General features: G+C 43.7%; 2 protein-coding genes across 2 annotated transcripts; one reads left to right on the top strand and one right to left on the bottom strand.

Moving 5' to 3' along the window:
• Nucleotides 1-2,266: 2,266 nt before the first annotated feature.
• Nucleotides 2,267-4,784, top strand: LOC109775143 (protein DCL homolog, chloroplastic). Its single transcript, XM_020333902.4, has 3 exons — nucleotides 2,267-2,586; nucleotides 3,805-3,919; nucleotides 4,338-4,784. The coding sequence occupies exons 1-3, from the start codon at nucleotides 2,348-2,350 to the stop codon at nucleotides 4,533-4,535; spliced, it is 552 nt and encodes a 183-aa protein (XP_020189491.1). The 5' UTR covers nucleotides 2,267-2,347; the 3' UTR covers nucleotides 4,536-4,784.
• Nucleotides 4,785-6,055: 1,271 nt separating this feature from the next.
• Nucleotides 6,056-13,963, bottom strand: LOC109775137 (protein ETHYLENE-INSENSITIVE 2). Its single transcript, XM_020333896.4, has 7 exons — nucleotides 13,339-13,963; nucleotides 12,648-12,734; nucleotides 12,371-12,484; nucleotides 12,074-12,286; nucleotides 10,620-10,796; nucleotides 7,869-10,460; nucleotides 6,056-6,706 (listed from the first exon to the last, which is right to left on the bottom strand). Exons 1-7 carry the CDS (start codon nucleotides 13,594-13,596, stop codon nucleotides 6,425-6,427), a joined length of 3,723 nt encoding a protein of 1,240 aa, XP_020189485.1. The 5' UTR covers nucleotides 13,597-13,963; the 3' UTR covers nucleotides 6,056-6,424.
• Between the last annotated feature and the right edge of the window lie 7,707 nt (nucleotides 13,964-21,670).

The following is a 21,670-nucleotide window of genomic DNA, read 5'->3' as shown; positions in this document are numbered from 1 at the left end:
CCCTCAAAGGATTGTTTTCCATAGTAACAAGTGACAGTAAATTTCAGCACGTAGTATAAATTTTTCCTTACCAATTTCCACTCACCAAAAGCACTTCACTCCCCGGAAACGGCGCCAGAAAAGAGTCTTGATGACCCACGAGTATAGGGGATCAATCGTAGTCCTTTCGATAAAGAGTGTCGAACCCAATGAGGAGCAGAAGGAAATGATAAGCGGTTTTCAGCAAGGTAATTTCTGCAGGCACTGAAATTGTCGGTAACAGGTAGTCTGATAGAAAGATAATTTGTTACAAGTAATAAGTAACAATGGTAACAATAAGTGCAGCAAGGTATCCCAATCATTTTTATAGCAAAGGACAGGCCGGAACAGTCTCTTATAATAAGCAAAGCGTTTTTTAGGACACACAGGAATTTTATCTAGTCACTTTCATCATGGTGGTTTGATTTGCGTTTGCTACTTTGATAATTTGATATGTGGGTGGACCGGTGTGTGGGTGTTGTTCTTACTTGAACAAGACTCCCACTTATGATTAACTCCTCTCGCAAGCATCCGCAACTACGAAAGAAGAATTAAGATAAAATTATTAAACATATGGATCCAAATCAGCCCCTTACGGAATAGCGCATAAACTAGGGTTTAAGCTTCTGTCACTCTAGCAACCCATCATCTAATAACTACTCCACAATGCATTTTCTTGGGCCCAAAGATGGTGAAGTGTCATGTAATCGATATCAACATTACACCACTAAGGGAATCTCAACATGCATACCATCAAAATATGGAACGAATATCAAATTCACATGATTACTTATGACAAGTATTCTCCTCAAGAACAAAAGTAACTACTCGCAAAATATATCCATGATCAAGATTAGAGTGGTATTGAATAGCATAGTAGATCTGAACATATAATCTTCCACCAAATAAACCAGCTAGCATCAACTACAAGATGTAATCAACACTACTAGTCACCCACAGGTACCAATCTGAGGTTTTGATACAAAGATTGAACACAAGAGATGAACTAAGGGTTTGAGATGAGATGGTGTTGTTGAAGATGTTGATGAAGATTGGCCCTCCCATGATGAGAGGGTTGTTGGTGATGACGATAGCTTCGATTTCCCCCTCTCGAAGGGAAGTATCCCCGGCGGAATCGCTCCGCCAGAGAGCAAAAGTGCTCCTGCCCTAGTTTCGCCTTGAGACGGCGGCGCTCCGTCCCGAAAGTCCTCTCCTTATTTTTGCTAGGTCAAATGACCTCATATACCAGAGGATGGCCACCGAAGGATGGCTAGGGGGCCCACTACCCACCAGGGCGCGCCCTGGTGCCTAGTGGGCACCTGGGTGGCACCCTCTGGTATTTGTTTTCTCCAAAAAAAATATTTCAAAATAAATCTCCGTAAAATTTCGGCTCATTTGGAGATGTGCAGAATAGGTATCTCTGACATTGGTTTTTTTTCAGGTCCAGAATTCCAGCTGCCGGTAATTTCTCTCTTTGTGTAAACCTTACATATTATGAGAGAAAAGCCATTAGAATTACTCCATAAAGTGTTATATTAAATAAAAATACTATAAAAAAATAAGAAAACATGATGCAAATAGACATATCAGTCCCACAGGGCTTTGGAGCTTGAGGCCATGACGGGTGTGATGCATACAGGAAATCGTGAGCGGAGGTGTGATGTGGATGTTGTCGGGTGTGCCCATGTTTAAATATCAGGCGGGATGTCAGGCCAAGCGGCGGGGTGTTTAATGTCGGACGGCCGTATGTCGTTTGCATGGGGGCGCCACAATAGGTTCCTTGGCAACCATGCTTGGTTAATAGTGGGAGGTGGACGGACAGGTGTCATTTGAATGCGGAGAGAATGTGCGTGCATCGGGACGAAACGCGGACACACTCCCGGTTAGCACGCTGCTTCAATGCCGGCTCCAGCGAGAGTTCGTGTCCGCTCTAGAGCGGCATGAATGTGGCCCTGCGTTGACCGGCATGAATGTACGGCAACTGCTTCGCGCGAGAAAGATCTTGGGCGAGGGAGAGGGTTTTTAGGTGGGACCGGGATATCAGACACGTGCGTGGAAGTGATCTGGGCACCTGCAAAACCTCCCAGTTTGCTTCTGATTTATGAGAAAGTGGACGTTCATGCCTGTTCATGAATGGATGGATTTTTTTTTTTAGAAATTCATGAATGGATGGGTGCCGTGCTGGATGACGGAACAAGTTCGAACCTCGAACAAAATGCTTGCTGGCGGTTTAAGATGCCCTGAGTCTCAAGAGAAAAAGCCCAGGCCCATACTACTGATCTGTTGAAACCCCAAGGAGAAACCCTTTCTCGCCGTAGCTGAAGAAGCCATGGCCTTGGCCGCCGCCCTCGCTCGAGCGGCCACGCGCATCCTCCACGGCGGCTTCCCGCCGCACGCCACTTCTGCTGCACTCTACACCCCCAGCCGCCTGTTCTGCGACCTCCCCGCCGGCAACGAGCCCTCCGCTCCCGGGGCCGAGGAGGAGCAGTGGGAGATGGCTGAGGCGGAGATCCTCCGCGAAGTTGGGCCCGTCGTGGAACTTGTCAAAAACATCCTCCATTCCAGCAGGTCAGTTGTTCGTTTCTCCTCTCGTTGCAATGATTAGGAAGCTCAAGTCGCAGACTCACGGATTTTTCAGTGCTGTGCACATTTGACTCGTAAGATTTTCATGCCATAATGGTTCGAGAAAAAGAAACATTGTAAAAGAATGTGAGCTAGGTAATCAGGATTTCCTGAGAAATCGTCAAACTAACAGTTTTCTAAAGAGAAATTGTATGTGAATATTTCGATAAGATGCAATTTTCCATTTCCTATATTGCTGTGGTTATGTTTAAACAACTGGAATATGTAGGACCATCGAAGCATTCTGTGATGAAAAACGTATTGTTGGATCATCTCTATCTCTACTTACTTAAAAAATACGTAAGGTTTCCTCTCCCGTCGAACCTGCGTTTCGCTCGTACCTTCATCCTCCGTCAGACATCTTTGGTAATCCAATAAATAGCAATAAATTCATGGTTCGTAAGCACATAAGTATCATCCTTATCTTTGGTAACCCAATAAAGATCAATCACAAACACACATACCTATTTTGTCAGTTTAAGAAATATCAGAAAATATATGCTTTATAACTAAACCATAATATTATTTTGTTTTGCATCAAAATTTGTCCCGTATGGTCCTCTTATTGTGTTAAAAACATATTGGACCCGTGGCAACGCACGGGCACATACCTAATTCAGTTAAATAACTAGAATACTGGAATGACTCTTTGATAGTTCAGCTCTCTTTATTAAGGAAGGGGATTCGATTGGGATTGGAGTATCCAAGAAGGTTGATATGGTTGATTGCATAAGGTGATATGACCATATGGCTGGGTTGAGTTGCTTGTTCGATTTTTGTTTGACAATCACACACTCTGAGACAGCGCGCGGCGGCTCTTCATTCAGCAGCGTCCGGCTTTATCCTCCCGTAGATAGATGGGCGTCTTGTGTGTTGAGTTTGCCTTGTGGCACGTCACGTGTGTTGACGTGTGTCCATGAGTTGCATGTGCCTTGTGTTGTTGGATGTTCATGAGTTTGCCTTGTGGGGTGTGTTGTTGTATGTCCATGAGTTTGCCTTGGGGCGTGAATGTTGTAATTCCCTTTCAAAAATGGTGCAGCTGATGAAAAGCACACTTATGTAATAATATGTGTTGCTGTACTATAAAACTTGCAATTTGCAAGGATGTGCTGTTGTGTGCCTACGATCATATATCACATTTCTGATAGTGTTCTGTTATAACAGATATGGAGATGGTGCGTTTTTAAGTCCGGAAGATGAAAAGGTTGTGGTAGAAAAGGTTCTTGCTCACCACCCCCGTTCGGAAGACAAGATTGGTTGTGGACTTGATGCTATTATGGTGAGTTAGCATGATCGGTTCTCTTTACTAAGATAGACATGAGACCCTAGAACAAATCTATTTATTTTTGCTTTGTTCTTCATTGCCATGCTTGTATTATTAAATATATTATCTTAAAAAATTTATCATGTGCTTGTTAGAAATCTCAGAACCTTAGTGTGTGCAGTGCTTTTAATTCCTTAGGAGGACCTCCATGAGCATAAGAATAGAACTGCAGTCTCGAGTCTCAACCATTGTCCTGTTTATTTGTCTAGAAATTTTATTATTTCTGTTGAGGCTCAATCTTGATAATTTGCAAGTTCACATTGCTCTGAACATGTACTGGTACCTTGTGAGAGTAATCTTTTCACTGTGAGCCTAAGGATATGTAAATTTTGTGAACATCTCCTAATCTGTGGCATGCTCATCATGTTTGTAGGTTAACAAACATCCTGATTTCAAGATGTCCAGATGCCTGTATGTGGTTAGAACAAATGGTGATTGGGCGGATTTCTCATACCGCAAGTGTCTCCGGGCGTACATCAAAGGGGCCTATCCATCCCATGCGGATAAGTTTATAAATAAACATCATCTAGTTCAGAGGCGGTCACATCTTGGTCTACTTCCTCCAAAGTAGAAACAACCTATATAATGTTGCCTTTTTCAGGTGGCTGGCACCAAAAATCTGTTTTGGTCCTTCTGCTTACTATCAACCCTCATGGTGCATTTTGCGTGTAGAGCTGGTCGCACCGTCTCCTTTAGCCTATGTTTGGTATGTCAAGTGAATGAGGTCACTGCCCAGGCTCTCTTTGAAAGCAATGTGCAATATCCACTTTGTTGCTAAATTATCTGGCACTAAATCCTTAAACGGCTATATTCACGCGTATGTGTTATTCGTATCAATATTTCATGTGGGGTTAACTGTTAAAATTGAGTCTTGACTCAAATTTTGACAGTTCGTATTACTGCCAAATTTCCTCCACCTTAGCACGTCCATCTTGTATGCCGACAACGTCATGCCATGAGGCCATTTTGAGGAGGCATAGAGAACCAATGAACCATGGTTGCCGCTGTGTAGTTGAATGGACCGTCTCACATGCACCGCGAGCTCGCCATCGTCAACAATCTAACTGCGTTTTGGCCCTAGCACACTTGGCATCTTTATTTCATGCCGGGTTGTGGCACAAAATCTGGCATCTTTATTGAATGCCGGGTTGTAGCACAAAATCTGTATAGTAAAAGCATCAGGGAGAAACAACGAAGCACACACTAGCAATAGTTGAGACAAAAGCTCAGTCAATGAGGCAACGCCAGCAGTGGTTGAAGCACACGCAGGTAACGGGTGACGCAAAACTTGATACTCCCTTCATAAACTAATATAAGAGCGTTTAGAACACTACTTTAGTAATCTAAACACTCTTATATTAGTTTACAGAGGGAGTAGTAGTTACTAAAAGAAGTATATAGCTTCAATGGTCGTAGCAAGAACAATTACCATAAAAACATATACTACAAGAAATCAAAGTAGGAAGCATGCCTAACGCAAACCAACGATTTGGTGCTGTCATGCACTAGAAGCATAGAAATTTGATTTTAGAAATTTGCGTGCTTGCCGGACAAGATTTAGGTGCACAAGTTTAAGGTATGCCTAACATTGTTGTGTGCTACATTAAACCTCTACATTAGGAGCATGTATATGGTGGAAATCAAGAATGAATGATTAACAAGAAGCACTAGGCAAATAAATCCATTCACATCGAAGAGGATCACTCACGGGTTGTGGATTTGTGGTACCTTCACCTGGATGCATCAACTCATGGATGCCCGATTTGGGAGCAATTAGAGGAGGATCACTCACGGGCGTGTTTATTTACTGTGCTTGTTGTTGGAACTTTTCAGCCATGTGATTAAAAGGAGATCGACGGAAGAGCACACGTCTGACAATTGAAAGGGATCAGACGTCTGAGTATAAGTGTTTCCCTAAAAAGTAAGATGCCATGAATGGACATATCAGAAAACTCATCGCCAAACAACAGCCGAACGATATATAGCACAGGGCGGTCACATGAAATAAAGAGAGAACCCCAGGATCAAATATCCTGCCAGGACTGCATTGCATCTCATTCATGCCCAGAAGCATCACATTAACCATGCACATGTCAAACGAACATCACATTAACATTTCTTGTAACCTCTCTACAAAGTCACATGGGGCACAGGCACAGAAGGCCTAAAAAAGTCCAGTTGAGCTGCAGTGGTGGACTTTACACCACTGATTCAGCAGATCGCACTTTCTCTAACACACCGCGCTCAGGCGGCAAAACATGGTTTACCCTGCATCATCCTTGGCCCCTGTCAAGCATCACATGCAAAAACCGAAGGGCCCAAAAAGGTCAAGGGGCTCCCAGGCCCCCCCCCTTAGAAACGCTGTGCAACGAAAAAACCACTAGGACTTGAGAAGCAGGAAAGGGCGACCTGCCCCTAGGACGGCGCCAGAAACCCTACAAAACAAGTAAAAACATGTCGCTATTGCCCAGCAGATGGCTTGCTCGACAGCCTACGCTTGTACCGCTTGAGAACTGAAGCCAGGTTCTCCTTCCCTTTAGGAAAAGCTACGTCTCCTGCTGCTGTTCCGCTTCGACCCTTGCGTCCACAGATAGCTACTTCCACGTCCTTGATCGTCTCCAAGATGGCAGCTGAAGTGGTGAAGGTGCCAGAAATGGGCCTGGCACCCGGGCCTGTTATCTGAAGGCATGCGCACCCGGTGAGAGGTTTCCGGGGCTTGGAAAAGGCGGGTTCAATGATTCCCTGCGTTAAGGTAGATATATAACATCAGCAAAAACTGCTAGCAAAATGAACCCAGTAAGAATAGGTGTTTTGCCTCTGCATTCTCACAGCAGCACAATCTAACAATCCAATGCAACTGAGCAGACAAAGCCCATTTATGTTTGTCTTTTCTCAAGGAGAAATCGCAAGAGAGATGCCAAGTTGAGAATTAAGGTAAGTTTGTTTCACTTGTGGATTATATACAACTATAAGTCCAACTCCAATCTATGCAAATGCCATATATAGTAGTGGGTCACTTTATTTGCATCATCAAATACTCCCAACAGCATGATATCTGCCCAACTTGCTATGCTCAAATAAATATGCATTTAAAGTAACTTAATGGAAGGTGAGGTTAATTTTCAAATTAATGCAGTCAGGATGCTTATAACCTTTGCTACATGGATGAGTCAACCAATACCTGGATCCTTCTTTCAGGGGTAGCCACATTTTGCACTCCTAGTCCACAGATCCAAACAGAAACTAGCCCCTTTTATACAGGAAATACACAGGAGCACATGGGTGCTCCGCCCCCTATACGAAAATTAAATTTAAAAATACCAGGAAAATTATAAAAAAAACTGAAATTTTGGGATACCAAACTTCGGTGTCCAATCTACTCCCGTATGAAGTTCCATAGAAAAATACCAGGAAACGTATCCGTGGCGAAGAAAATACAGTCTGAACTAAAATCCATCCAAACCGGGGTTTTCGGTACATAGAAAATGTTGTCTTTTTTGCCACGGATACGTTTTCTGGTATTTTTTCACGAAATTTCACACGAATGCAGATTGGGCACCCAGGTTTCATATCCAAAAATCCAGATTTTTTTTTTGAAATTTCCTGGTATTTTTTTGAACTTAATGTTCATATAGGGATGTGGAGCACCCAGGTGCTACAAATCCTCTTCCCTTTTATACTCTCTTTTGTACATTCTCTATAATCTCCCCCTGCTCTCCTTGTATTTTTGTTAGCTACTCTCACCTCAACCCCCCTGCTTTCCTTCCCCTAACCTATGTAAATAGCTTGATAGTTGATCCCTAACTTACTATAATAATAATAAAAATCAGTGGGAGCCTTTCGCCGCTCTCATTTGCCCTAAAAAACATTTTAATGGTAAAAGTACATAAGACAAAGGAATCACCTGAAGACGGTTCAGAACATATGTGTACTTCCCCCAAAGTTCTGGTCTACTTTCCACAAGGGAAAGATCCAGTACCCGGCGGATACACCAGACACCAAAACTAACAACCAGGGTAGCCTGCCAAACGCAGGTTTCACCACAACCGCGCATGCGCAGAAGATCAGCTGACAACAGATTCTCAGTTGTTTCTTGTGAAAGTCTCTCAGCTGCTGCAACTTGATCAATTAAATTTTCATCACAACCACCATTTTGCCTAAAGAGCCCTCCTGATCCTTCCAGTTTCAAGATATTCATGATGCAAAGCCTAAGAGATTGAAGAAGCTCTGCCTCACACTCTGTGTAAGAGGAATCATCCTTTGTCATGCCACTTGATCTCTGGCCAATGTTCACCTCACTCTTATTCAATTCTGCACTTGACATACCAAACAGCTGTTCAAACGGTTGTTGGGCCCAAAGGGATTTATTGTTGGGGTTCATACCCAACTGCAAAGAAAGGACATCTCTTTGGAGATTATGTTGTGACCGCTCATTAAATGCAATTTGAGCTTTGGACCTGGCTGCCGAGTCCACATACTGTGATCTCTCAGATGCCAGCTTACTTAGGTATGATTGATTTCCGGCAGCACCACCTATATTTGCTTCGTTCAACCAAGCCTTTCTGCTTGCAGCAATTACTGCAGATATGTCAGGTGAACTGTGATACTTCTTTGAGTATCCAGGTGAGCCAACACTTCCACTTTCATCAACAGAGGTAGAATCATAATAAGGTCTCTCAACCGTTGCATTTAAGCGATTCATTGTTGGGCTTTGTGGAGAGTTCGCTCCCAGTGAACCCCGTAAATTTTGGTTGCGGGCATGCATAACAGGATCAGCATAGTTAGAAAAAGAATATTCAGATGACCTAGGAACCCGTCTTGGGTCCAGGGGGATGTTAGAGTGCTGATTTCTACTTGCATTCATCCCTTTCAAATAAGATGCCAGCTGATATCCATGAATAGTAGCAGGCTGATATAACTGATTATCAGAGTAAGATGGCATATTGAAATTTGAATAGTATTTTGCATTTTGCTCAAGTAAGCTGCTGCTTGAACTCGAAATGTCTGTATATGGTGAATTCATGCTCTGAGACCAGTTGGATGAACCCATTGGACCCATCTGATGCCCAGAACTCCAGTCTAGACTACGGATATCCTTATCACGGGACATCGGGTCCCACGAGTTCAGTGAGGTAGCTGATGCTCGCAGCGCATCTCTCATCAAGGGGCTCTTTGAAGCTTCAATGGTTTGGTTATCAGCCCTCACAGCAGAATTAGCTGCTCTCAAGTCCAGTCCAAGCAAAAAGTTATACCTTTTTTCATTAGCCTCTTGTGTAAGCTTACCATGATAATCAAAAAGATGCCCCCAGAACTCGTCAAGATGTGCTGCTAACTGCTTCCTTGCAGCACGGCCCAAACCAGACTGTGTCGAGAGGCTGCCACTGCCAGCATCAGAGTCTTTTCCCCTGCTGAAAGTAAGAGATGGTGGACCATCAGGATTGGAAGGTGCTCTGCCTCCAGCAGACTTCTCATGTTCCAATTTATGTGAGGCAACAATATCCTTGTCCCTGCAAACTTCTGCTACTACTTCAACATCTTTTTCAGTTGCACTCTTCCTTTTGATGTTCTCTGCATGAATATGTTCTACTTCACTGGCTGTAGAAACCTTTGGTACCGACTCTGTCCAGTCAGCCACACAAACTGGTTTTGGCTCTTCATGGAAGACAGGTGGTGAGGGTTGAGCTTTAGGAGTACTCACTGCATAAGCAGTTGATTGTTGACTGTCAGGATCAGACTCTACAGTGGTGTCAGAACTTTCAGTATGCTCCAAAGCTGATTTCTGATGATTTTGATGACTTTCCATTGGATCCCTGAGAATAGCATCAGTAGAAGACCTTTGAACTTCTTCATGGGCAACATCTTCCAGAAAAACATCTTCTCTATGGTGAGTACTGCCCAATGGTTCTCTCTGAGAGTGCATAGAGAACTCCAGAGTTTCAGCTTCATTACTTGCAGACTTCAGTGGAGTAACAGCCAGGAACAGTGTAAACAGAAGACATGAACATGAAATTAGGACGATAAGAGTATATGGAAGTACAACAGGGCTCCCGGTGTTCCCTTTCATGCTGTTTGTCCAGGTGCTATCACCAAACAGGATTTCTGCCTTGAAAATGATATTCGTAAATAGCATGAGAAGAAATGCGAGAAAGGCCAATATTTCAACAGATGAAGATATTCTGTAGTTGCCCATTATTGATCTTGACGAAGCAACCCGGAAAACAGGTATAACAGACGCAGGAAGGAGCATAGCCTGGATGACTGGACAGATGATAATTAACTGATATATCGCTTCTGAGCCCGCAACCTTTGCATAGTAGATTGTAGGAATCATGGCAAAAACCTTCAGTAGCAGATGATGTGCTGAAAGAGAAAGGTTTATACCAAAGAAATTCTCTACAATTGCATGGCTACCAATAATAGATGACAGTGAGACGATGTGGCTCGAAAGGAGAAGAACCATTAAGAACACAAGCGGCGCTGCAGGATTCATGAATATCTGCAGAAGACAAGATTCAGAAAAACTCAGAATATAACTTCAATGCAGGACTGAAATAAAAAAAAGGCAATATCGCAAATAATTCAATATGTGGGATGGGTGGGACATGTCAGATACAAAACTTAAAAGGTAAGTAGGAACTACAGAAAGGACACGGACCTGGTTCATTAGCTCCACAACATCTTGAAAGGTCAGGAGCAGTGTATCACCGGATCCAACTGCTGCTGAGCTTATCAGAACATAGTTCACAAGAAAAACCCCAGAAAAAATAAATAAGATCGAAACAAGGTGGTCATGAAATAAGGCCCCAAGTGTAACAGGGGATCTTCTTTGAGCCTGCACATATGATATTCAAATTAACATAAACAAGGTAAAGGGGGTACAATATGCAGAGTACAAATTAAGCAAAATAAACTTATTTGTCGAATCAACAAATGAAGATGTACTTGATGTGTTATATAACTGTTCGTAAACACCAAAAACATGATGAATTTCCAAGACCTCAAGTCAGTGTCATAACCACATAGGGACTGGCTGCAGAATGCTGGTGTTTTAACTATCATTTTGTTTACTGAAGTCCAACAGATTTTCCATAAATCAAGTTGAGTTTTTCATCACACTTCATGTAAGGTAGCACGAACAGGTTTGCCTTTTCTTTTTGTGAGAAAACAAGAACATAAATTACATATCTTCTATCATGCCTTCGCACAGACGCACACAATTCTTTTAGGGATTAACAAACCACACCAGTATATCATACCACAAAGTCATCACTGGTAACAAGGACTCGGGATCTAAACTTATATGGCTTAGTGGGGTGTTTACAGACTAAGATTGATCTTGTCTAACAAAATGCAACATGGATGCTGGTTAGTTAAGACTGTATGATAACTCTGCTGAGAGGGAGAGAATTGTGCTGTTCACAAGTATATGCCTACCCATTACCGGAAAAGGGGTATATACAAGCCTTGCATGGGCCAACCTAGATTAACAGGCCTATAAACATGTGTACAAACTCAAGGTGGATCTGAGCCACCTAGTTTTAGGGTACGAAAGTATGAAAGCTATGTTGGTATCCACTATGAGCGGTGAGCCGGTGAGAAATCTGTAACTTAAAAGTCTTGAAGGTCAAACAGCAAATACTGAAGATCGTTGACTGCTAGGAGTGAGAACGCATGAAGGCGACATATCAAATTACTGGAAGGGAAAGCCTTACATTGGGCCAAACGGGCCTACAGACATCTGCATTTAAAAACTTCCAATGGAAGATAAGGTGCTATTGATGTGAAACCAGCACACCAAGAATTCCAATAGTTTGTACTTTTTCTGGTGATGAAAAAACCAGTTTTGTATCGTGTGTGATGTATTTAGTACTGTCAGTGGTATAAGTTGATTCATCTCAAGAAAAAGGTGGCATAACTTGGTTGACAAAATATGGAATGTCGTAAACACCATACACGGCACATTCCGAATTACATAAGTTTAAACACAGCCACACGAACTTGATATGGAACTGAAGACAAGTTTATTAAGGGCCCCAAATGTAACTAATGCACCACACTACCTGAATATCTTTCAAGTGACCATGAACAAGAAACACGGAAAGTACTTACCTGTACAAATGATGAATGAACATAGAAGTTGTGCGCTATTACATTTCCACCCAGAAGTGCCATGAGCGAGTAGGCACTTTCACCACTCAACTTGGGGAACATCACATCCATATCGAGAGGAACTCTTGGTTGACTGACCAATAAACCAAGCACGAAACAAACAAGTGCGAGACCTGCTATGCAGGCATTGAATATTCCAGCCATCTTCTTGTCCTGTAATGGGCAGAAGCAGGAGCCAAGTGCACGTAAGAATTTGAGAAGGTTCCTCGTACGAGATGCAGTTTTTATTAAAATTACCAGATGGGAGATCGCATATGGTAGTAGATTAACTGCAAAGCTTGCAAACCATATGCCTGTGACAAGGTCATCGTATTCGAATACAAGGTTAAACCCCATTGCAATGCCTGATATCTGAAATAACCAAACATCACCGTCAGACCATCAAAATTTTGGAACTTGGGAACCAGTAACATCACATGCTTTGGCAAGTTAATGCATGTATCACATAGGCAAAGAAAATTTCCGGAATGAAGCACTGACAGAACATAGATTTGTGTAAAGTGCCTAGACATACCATGGTAATCTCTGCAGTTAACAAGGACAGCAATGCCTGAACACCAAGGCCAACACATATTGGCTGACTGTACTCCTGGACGCATATCTTCATGTTCATGTAAAAGTATCGCAACAAAACAAAAATCAAATTCCCGCAGAACGAATTCGATGCATACAGGTGAATGATACAGAATGGTAAAGGACAACATTTATTTATTTATTTGAAAGGAAAAGGACAGCATTTATTTATTTATTTGAAAGGAAATGGACAACATTTAGAAAGAGCTGAATTCTCTAAAGGTAAAAGGGAGCCAAAAAAAAGAGGAACTTTGGGTGGGTGATTGCTGGTTGCTGCCTGCGTGCAGCTGTGGGGTAATGCCTTTTGGCTTTGGGGACGTGATTTTGCTCAAGTTTGCTACCTGCGTGCAGTTCTGGATAGTGTTCCTCTGGTTTGGGGGGCACTGATTATTCATGTACACTACCCAGCTTTACCTTTCAATTTGTAAGAAACTTTGTGTCTTCGAATGGCCGGGTAACGAAAGTTTACCTTTTGTCTTAAAAAACAAAGAGGAACTTTGATTACATGGGAGCTATTGTATCATTGGAGAACACTGCCAATCGTATCTAGGTCATCCATGGCGACTCGCTAGAGCTGTTTGAATAACTCTGCAAAGCAAGACGAAGAAGGAAGCGAGGAGAGTGGTGGTTACCTGGGCAAGATTCTTGGTAGTGACCATGCCGATGCATATGGAGAGGTACTGGCAGAGGACGGCGGAGAAGTTGAAGAGCAGCACGAGCAGCACGAGATCATAGCCGAAGCGAGAGCCGGCGTCCACGGTGGTGACCCACTTGCCGAGGTCGATGTACCCAATCGAGATGAAGAGCGCCGGGCCAAGGGTGCGGAAAAGGTTGCTCCGGCCGCCATCTTCGGCTCCCAGGGACTGTGCTAAGCTCCGGACGCCGTCCATGGCGGGCGGAGCGAGAAGAAGCGCGCTAGCAACAAACCCAGAGACGGCGGCGAGCAGGCGGGATCCCGACTGGCACTAGACTAGCACATCCAGCGATCTGCGTGACGGGGAGGACGGATCGGATCGGGGGTCGCGGGCTTGGTTGCCTAGGGGCGCGGGCTGGGATCGTGAGGAATGGCGGGGAGGAGGAGAGGAGCGGAGCAGGACGAGGAGGAGAGGAGGCAGGGGGGCAGACGCAGGAGCATGAGAGGGGAGGGGGGCGGGGAGGGGAGGGCGGAGAGGTAGGAGGGGAGGGGCAGGGGCATGGATGGAGAAGGGGGAGGAAGAAGAGTGATGGTGGACTGATGGGAGATGGGTTCTTGGGGTCGGGGAAGATGGGGGAGAGATTGGAGGGGATTCTCTGTGGCTCAGCTGTGTCTGCCGGTGTCAGGTGAGGGATCTCGTGTGGCTGCTGCTGTTGTTGTTTTTACAATCATCTCCTCCTTTATTCATGCGTTAGAAGAGTAATATCCCTTACAAGTATTGGGATGATCGCACTAGGGGTAGAATCTATCCATAATTTAGGAGGAGAAAACTCAGCTATCCTAGCTAACCCGTGAGAAGAAGAGCTGCCATCTAATTTTTTTAAACACCTCCACGCTGTCACAATTGATCTCAGTTTTGCTGCATCCCGCTGTACGAGCTACATTCATGCCAAATCTAAGCGGCGGTATCCTTTGTCGTGAAAGAATCAAAGCATATATCAATTTCTGCATTTGCAGCACCAATGAACTTCCAATTGTGACCCCGGAGCACTGCGCCAATTGATCCCTCAAGTGTATGCATATCCAACTCAGCACCAACGTTTAGTTTCACATAATCTTACCTTGGATTCACCCAACCAGCCACTCTCCGCATTGGTTTCGGACTGCATGGGATTATGAAATTTGTCGCAAATCCTCTCACTATCAAATTTATTTGGGCTGCACTTTGAGTTTCTTCTCCATTGGTAAATTTTCGACGCTCATACCACAAATACCAAGCTGCGGTTGCCGCTGTTTCTCTCAACTTGGGCAGACCTAATATATGAATCGCATGCTCCATCATAGACAACAAGTGCTCTATTATAGCATCGCCGGTCTTGTCCACATCGAGCGCCTTTTTGACAATATCCTCGATGCCAAGCAACTTACAAACATCCGACGCAAGATTCATGTCAAATCTAACCACGATAGCCTCTCCCGTGAAAGAATCAAAGCATATATCAACTTCTGCATTTGCAGCAACAATGAACTTCCAATTGTGATCCCGGAGCACTGCGCCAACCGGTCCCTCAAGTGTACCCATATCCAACCCAACATCAATGTTTAGTTTCACATAACCGTTTCTTGGTTTTACCCAACCAGCCACTCTCCGCATTGGTTTCGAACTGCATGAGATAATGAATTTTGCCTCCTCTCACCGCCAAATTTATTTGGACTGCCCTTTGAGTTTCTTCTCCATGGGTCAATTTTCTACGTTCATACCACAAATACCAAGCTGGGGTTGCCACTGTTTCTCTCAACTTGTGCAGACCTAATATATGAATGTCATGCTCCATCATACATATAAAGTGCTCTAGTATAGCCTCACCAACCCTGTCCACACATATCGCCCTTTTGATAATATCCTCGATGCAAAGCAACTTCCACACGTCCGACACAAGCTTGCACTCGAACAACGGATGCTTGATCGTATCAGGACCTACTTTGCAAGTAGGACAACATGGATTGATTTTGAGATGCTTGTTGGCTAGTACTGATCGGCACGGGACCACGCTATATAGCGCCCTTCAAATAAAAAGAATCATAGTTGGACACCATAGGCTCCAAACTGAGCCCCATGTATCACTTTGCGTAGAAGGTCCTTCTGAATTCTATAACTTTGTGGCCAAACTGGGATTGCCATACAACATGATAGGCTGAGCGCACTGTAAAGTGCCTGATTTTGTACAATTCCACGCCAGGAAATCTCTCATTTCATGCAAAGGAAGAGGTATTGCAAGGATCCGTTGGGCATCCATCTCCCAATGGAGATTGTGGGATCACCAGTAGTTCGCCCCAATGGCCTAATGCAGGGTTTATAAGATCACTCACATGAGTCAGGAGGTTGTTAATCTAGTTCTAATCACCTTCCCTGATGGAGATTGTGGGATCCATTCATCCTCCCAAATACTGATTTTCCACCCATCCCAGACTCTCCATATATGCCCAAGTTTTAGGGTTTCAACACCAGCCATAATACTTTGCCAAGTATATGAAGCTTTGTTTTTCAAAGTTGCACACATAAGATCACCATCTGGGTAATATTTCTCCTTCAAGATCTATGCACATAGGGGTCTGGGTTATCAATGAGACGATAAGATTGTTTAGCCAATAATGCAAGTTTAAAGCAACATATATCTCTAAATTCCATGCGCCTTTCTTCTTTAGTATGCACATCTTCCACCATGCAAAGTAGTGCATCCTCTTGTGAGTTACATCATCGCCCCACCAAAAAGGATATCGCGTCTATGATTCCTTTGTAATTTTTTACAAATTTTGAAAATGGACATTGCATAAGTTGGTATAACGTGTGCTACTGATTTAATAAGGATCTCTTTGCCTCCTCAAGACAGACATCTTTTCTTCCAACCATTAAGTCTCAGCACTAACCGGTCAATCAAATACTGGGAACTCTCACTTTTATCAAGTCCAACTATAGCTGGCAATCCCAAATTTTTGTCATTCAATGCCTCCGTCATAATATCGAGAGAGGAGCAAACCTTGGCCTTCACATTCGCATAGTTCTTGGACTAAAAAAATACTAGACTTGTCCACACTAACTGTTGGTGCAATTCTTGCCCTCATATGTTTTGGAGATTGTTAACAGAAACAGGCATGGACAGATTTGTTTGGTAGTGCACAGAGAGAGAAATAGTCCATGCAGAACCGAAGGAGAATGCTAACTTTGGTGTCAAGTTTGAGGAACTTCACCTAAGGATATTTGAGATACAGAGATGTTGTGTCATATCTCTCTAAGCCGTTTTGGCGAGCAGATTGATGCGAACAAGTTGACCCCTTTTGTTGCTACTGTGAAGCAATTGGTTCGGAGGTGGCCCGAAGGAAAGAGACTGAGAAGTTCGAAGACGAAGCGAAGACGTAGAATTCTATTCGTTCTTCTTCTTCTTCTCTTTTTTGAGTCTTAGGGCCTTTGTACTATTAAGAGAGGTATAGGTCTCTAAGCTTAGATCTGCTGTGATGCTTAGCCCAAACCTATGAAAGTTGTGAGAGAAATCTCTTTGTGTTCCGAGCAAATACTTGCCAGCAAGAGACTGCGAGAGATTTGTCTCAGACCGAAGAGTTGGCATTACTTGTTCCTCAAGTAATGTTACCGTTGCTTCGAAAATCCGATGTTGCAAACGTGTCGGTTTGCCATTGGCTAGACCGTGTGTCCATAATGGTCATTTCCCATCAGGGAAGGCTACGGCTATAAATAGCCACCCCGCTCCATCGTTTTCCGTTGGCTGCTCCGCTTAAGATTTTTGAGAAGACTGATTGAGCATCCCCTCTCCGAGTGATTTGAGTTTAAAATCCACCGAGAGAAACCCAAAATCCAAAACTTGGACGCTGGTTGAGCATCAAAGTGGTTATGAGTCAGAGTTCTTTTACCTATTGCTCAAGAGTTGCGCACCGAGTAACATCTTCGGCAACCAAGAGTGATTGTGGTTCGCAAAGGAAGTCTGTCGAAGGCTTGGAGATCACCGATAAGCATCTACCATGATCAACTCCTAGTTGAAGGAGAATAGGACGGAGAGAGGTTTGCTCCTGTGTTCAATCACAAGTCCCTCCAACCAGACGTAGTCCTTTGGTAGAAGGGCGAACTGGTCTACGAAACACACGTGTCGCCTTCGAGCACTACTTGTTCTTTCCACTCGTTGTGAATTTCTTTCATAGATTATCTTTTGTGCTTGATTTCGATTGTGTACCTGACTTGATCAGAGTTGTTGTCATTCGCTAGTAGTCTGATGTCTACTACACAACTTGTTCTTGTAGACTCGTGTTGGGCCTCCAAGCGCATAGTTTTGTAGGACAGTAGCAAATTTCCCTCAAGTGGATGACCTAAGGTTTATCAATCCGTGGGAGGCGTAGGATGAAGATGGTTTCTCTAACAACCCTGCAACCAAATAATAAAAAGTCTCTTGTGTCCCCAACACACCAAATACAATGGTAAATTGTATAGGTGCACTAGTTCGGCGAAGATATGGTGCTACAAGTGTAGTAATGATAGTAGATATTGATTTTTGTAATAGGAACAATAAAAAACAGCAAGGTAGCAATTGATAAAACAGAGCACAAACAGTATTGCAATGCTTGAAAATGAGGCCTAGTGTCCGTACTTTCGCTAGTGCAATCTCTCAACAATGCTAATCTAATTGGATCATATAACCATCCCTCAACGTGTGATGAAGAATCACTCCAAAGTTCTTATCTAATGGAGAACATAAGAAGAAATAGTTTGTAGGGTACGAAACCACCTTAAAGCTATTCTTTCCGTTCGATCTATTCAGGAGTTCGTACTAAAATAATGCAAAGTTATTCTTTCCGTTCGATCTATCCAAGAGTTCGTACTAAAATAACACCATATGATACGCATCAACCAACTCTAATGTCACCTAGATACTCCAATGTCACCACAAGTATCCATGAGTTAATTATACGATACGCATCAAACAATTTCAGATTCATAATACTCGATCCAACACAAAGAACCTCAAAGAGTGCCCCAAGATTTCTACCGGAGAAACAAGGACGAAAACATGGATCAACTGCTATGCATAGATTACCCCAATGTCACCTCGGAAATCCGAGAGTTGAGTGCCAAAACATATATCAAGTGACTCAATATAATATCCCATTGTTGCCACGGGTATTCATATGCAAGACATATATCAAGTGCTCTCAAATCCATAAAAATATTCAATCCGATAAAACGAAATCTCAAAGGGAAAACTCAATTCATCACAACAAGATAGAGAGGGAGAAACACCATATGATCCAATTATATTAACAAAGCCCGCGATACATCAAGATCTTGCCATCTCAAGAACATGAGAGAGAGAGAGAGATTAAACACATAGCTACTGGTACAAACCCTCAGCCCCGAGGGTGGAATACTCCCTCCTCATCATGGTGGCCACCGGGATGATGAAGATGGCCACCGGTGATGATTTCCCCCTCTGGCAGGGTGCCGAAATGGGGTCTAGATTGGTTTTTCGTGGCTACAGAGGCTTGTGGCGGTGGAATTTCTGATCTATCGACTCCCCGAGGGTTTCTGGAATATTTGGAAATTTATAGGGCGAAGAGGCGGTGCGGAAGGTCACCGAGGAGGGCACAACCCCCCTGGGTGCGCCCTGGTGGGTTGTGCCCACCTCGGGCCTCCCCTCTGGTACTTCTTTGGCCCATCTTGTGTATTCTGGTCCAAAAAAAATCTCCAAAAAGTTTAGCTGTGTTTGGACTCCGTTTGGTATTGATATTCTGTGAAGTAAAAAATAAGCAAAAAAACAGCAACTGGCACTGGGCACTATGTCAATAGGTTAGTCCCAAAAATGCTATAAAGTTGCTATAAAATGATTGTAGAACATCCAAGAATGATAATACAATAGCATGGAACAATAAAAAAATATAGATACGTTGGAGACGTATCATAGTCTACTACATTTCTCTGTTATCTTTCGAGCAGTACTCTATTTTTAGCATCTCTTGTGGTATTTATCTCACGGTTTGCATTCGGGTATCTATCATGTTGCTGCACTTGATTGCTTACTGCATTACCATCGTGATAGTCAAACCTATTATCTATTATACTCGTGCCATCATCACTGCCTACCTCGAAGGGTTTGTACCTTAGTGGGTTCACCTGCCAATAGTTTAATTCTCTTGTATCTTTTTCCGCTGTTGTGTCTGGGACAAATTCAACACATTCGAAAGAATTTTTTAATCTCCCATTCACCCTCTCTGGTCGATATACTCTCGGTCCCTACAATTGGTATCAGAGCAGGTACTCGTTGTCTTTGTTTATTAAAGATCTAACCACCTTGGAGTTTGAGTATATCGTTCGTAGGTAGATCCACGCACTCTGACAAGTTTCCTATCTTCGATGGAAATGACTATATTTATTGGCAAGGAAGAATGAGGATAAGGCTCCAAGCTATCAGTACCGAGCTATGGCAGATTGTGGAGAATGGGTACACAATTCAACGTCCAGAAACACCCACTCCCGAAGATGAAGCTAATATTCGCCTAAATGCACAAGCGAAAGATATCATATGTGACAGTCTGTCGAGAGGAATGTTCATTCAATTCAGAGACATTGAAACTACAAAGGAACTCTGGGATGGATTAAGAAATGTCCATAACAGAATAATTCTCCGAACTGAATCACACACTAATATGCTTCGTGCCATGTTCGCCAACTTCAGAAGCCTTCGAAGAGAAGGTGTCATGGAACCCACCGCTCGACTGACAAATATTGTTGAAAGGCTTCATCGGAGAGAAGTTGCAAATATCACTGATAAAGATGTTGTTGACAAATTGCTCAGCGCTCTTGATGGTTCCTATGACTCAATCGTCGCTGAAATCATACAAAGACCGGACTTTGAAGACTTCACTATGTTGAGGTCATGACCCTGTTAACAATTCATGAAGAAAAGATGGAACTGGAGAGGGTCATTCAGATACTTCTTCAGAAAGCGAAGGAGAAATTCTTTCACACTAATGGCAGCTCCCAAGATGAAGAAGAAGATTACAAGGGAACTTGAGATGCTCACGAAAAGACTGAAAAACCTAAGAAGGCAGAATTTATCTCTATCTAACATAGATGAAGAACAATAATTCAAGTCCACTAAGAAACTGCCTCCAAAGGAAATGAAGTGCTTCAAGTGCAAGCTATATGGTCAGTTTATAGTTGATTGCCCTAGTTGGGGTATGAGCCGGAAACAAAGCAACAGATAACTTTCCCTTCACTGTTCAGGATTCACTCGAATGAACCGTCACACTGAACTTCAGAAGAATGAAGTGTTGGGAAACGTAGTATTTCAAAAAATTCCTACGACCACGCAAGATCTATCTAGGAGAAGCATAGCAACGAGTGGGGAGAGTGTGTCCACGTACCCTCGTAGACCGAAAGTGGAAGCGTTTAGTAATGCGGTTGATGTAGTCGAACGTCTTCGCGATCCAACCGATCCAAGTACCGAACGCATGGCACCTCCGCGATCTGCACATGTTCAGCTCGGTGACGTCCCTCGAACTTTTGATCCAGTTGAGGCCGAGGGAGAGTTTCGTCAGCACGATAGTGTGGTGACGGTGATGATGAAGTTACCGGTGCAGGGCTTCGCCTAAGCACTACGACGATATGGACCGAGGTGTGTTTCTGTGGAGGGGGGCACCGCACACGGCTAAAAGATCAACTTGTGTGTCTATGGGGTGTCCCCCTCCCCCGTATATAAAGGAGGGAGGGAGGAGGCCGGCCGGCCCCTAGAGGCGCGCACCCCAAGGAGAGGAGTCCTACTAGGACTCTAAGTCCTAGTAGGATTCCACTTGGTGGAAGAGGGAAAGAGGGGCCGCGCCCCCCTCCCCTAGTCCTATTCGTACCCCCCTTGGGGGGGCGCCACCTCCTGGTTGCTGCCCTCTCTCTCTCCTAAGGCCCACTAAGGCCCATTACTTCCCCGGGGGGTTCCGGTAACCCCTCCGGCACTCCGGTAACCTCTCCGGCACTCCGGTTTTATCCGAAACTATCCAGAACACTTCCGGTGTCCGAATAACATGGTCCAATATATCAATCTTTATGTCTCGACCATTTCTAGACTCCTCGTCATGTCCATGATCTCATCCGGGACTCCGAACAACCTTCGGTACATCAAATCACATAACTCATAATACAAATCGTCATCGAACGTTAAGCGTGCGGACCCTACGGGTTCGAGAACTATGTAGACATGACCGAGACATATGTTCGGTCAATAACCAATAGCGGAACCTGGATGCTCATATTGGTTCCTACATATTCTACGAAGATC

Source organism: Aegilops tauschii, chromosome 5, assembly GCF_002575655.3.
Source record: "Aegilops tauschii subsp. strangulata cultivar AL8/78 chromosome 5, Aet v6.0, whole genome shotgun sequence".
Taxonomy (NCBI): Eukaryota; Viridiplantae; Streptophyta; class Magnoliopsida; order Poales; family Poaceae; genus Aegilops; species Aegilops tauschii.
Note: the sequence above shows the minus strand (reverse complement) of the source record. Positions and strands in the feature narration are given on the sequence as shown.

What these genes read in the sequence shown, in the direction of transcription:
- LOC109775143 (XM_020333902.4), top strand. Translation starts at nt 2,348, where the DNA reads ATGGCCTTGGCCGCCGCCCTCGCTCGAGCGGCCACGCGCATCCTCCAC. An exon ending in AACATCCTCCATTCCAGCAG is followed by an intron (nt 2,587 to 3,804) that starts GTCAGTTGTTCG and finishes CTGTTATAACAG; the next exon opens with ATATGGAGATGGTGCGTTTT. An exon ending in GTGGACTTGATGCTATTATG is followed by an intron (nt 3,920 to 4,337) that starts GTGAGTTAGCAT and finishes TCATGTTTGTAG; the next exon opens with GTTAACAAACATCCTGATTT.
- LOC109775137 (XM_020333896.4), bottom strand. Translation starts at nt 13,596, where the DNA reads ATGGACGGCGTCCGGAGCTTAGCACAGTCCCTGGGAGCCGAAGATGGC. An exon ending in CTACCAAGAATCTTGCCCAG is followed by an intron (nt 12,735 to 13,338) that starts GTAACCACCACT and finishes ATGAACATGAAG; the next exon opens with ATATGCGTCCAGGAGTACAG. An exon ending in CATATGCGATCTCCCATCTG is followed by an intron (nt 12,287 to 12,370) that starts GTAATTTTAATA and finishes TGCCCATTACAG; the next exon opens with GACAAGAAGATGGCTGGAAT.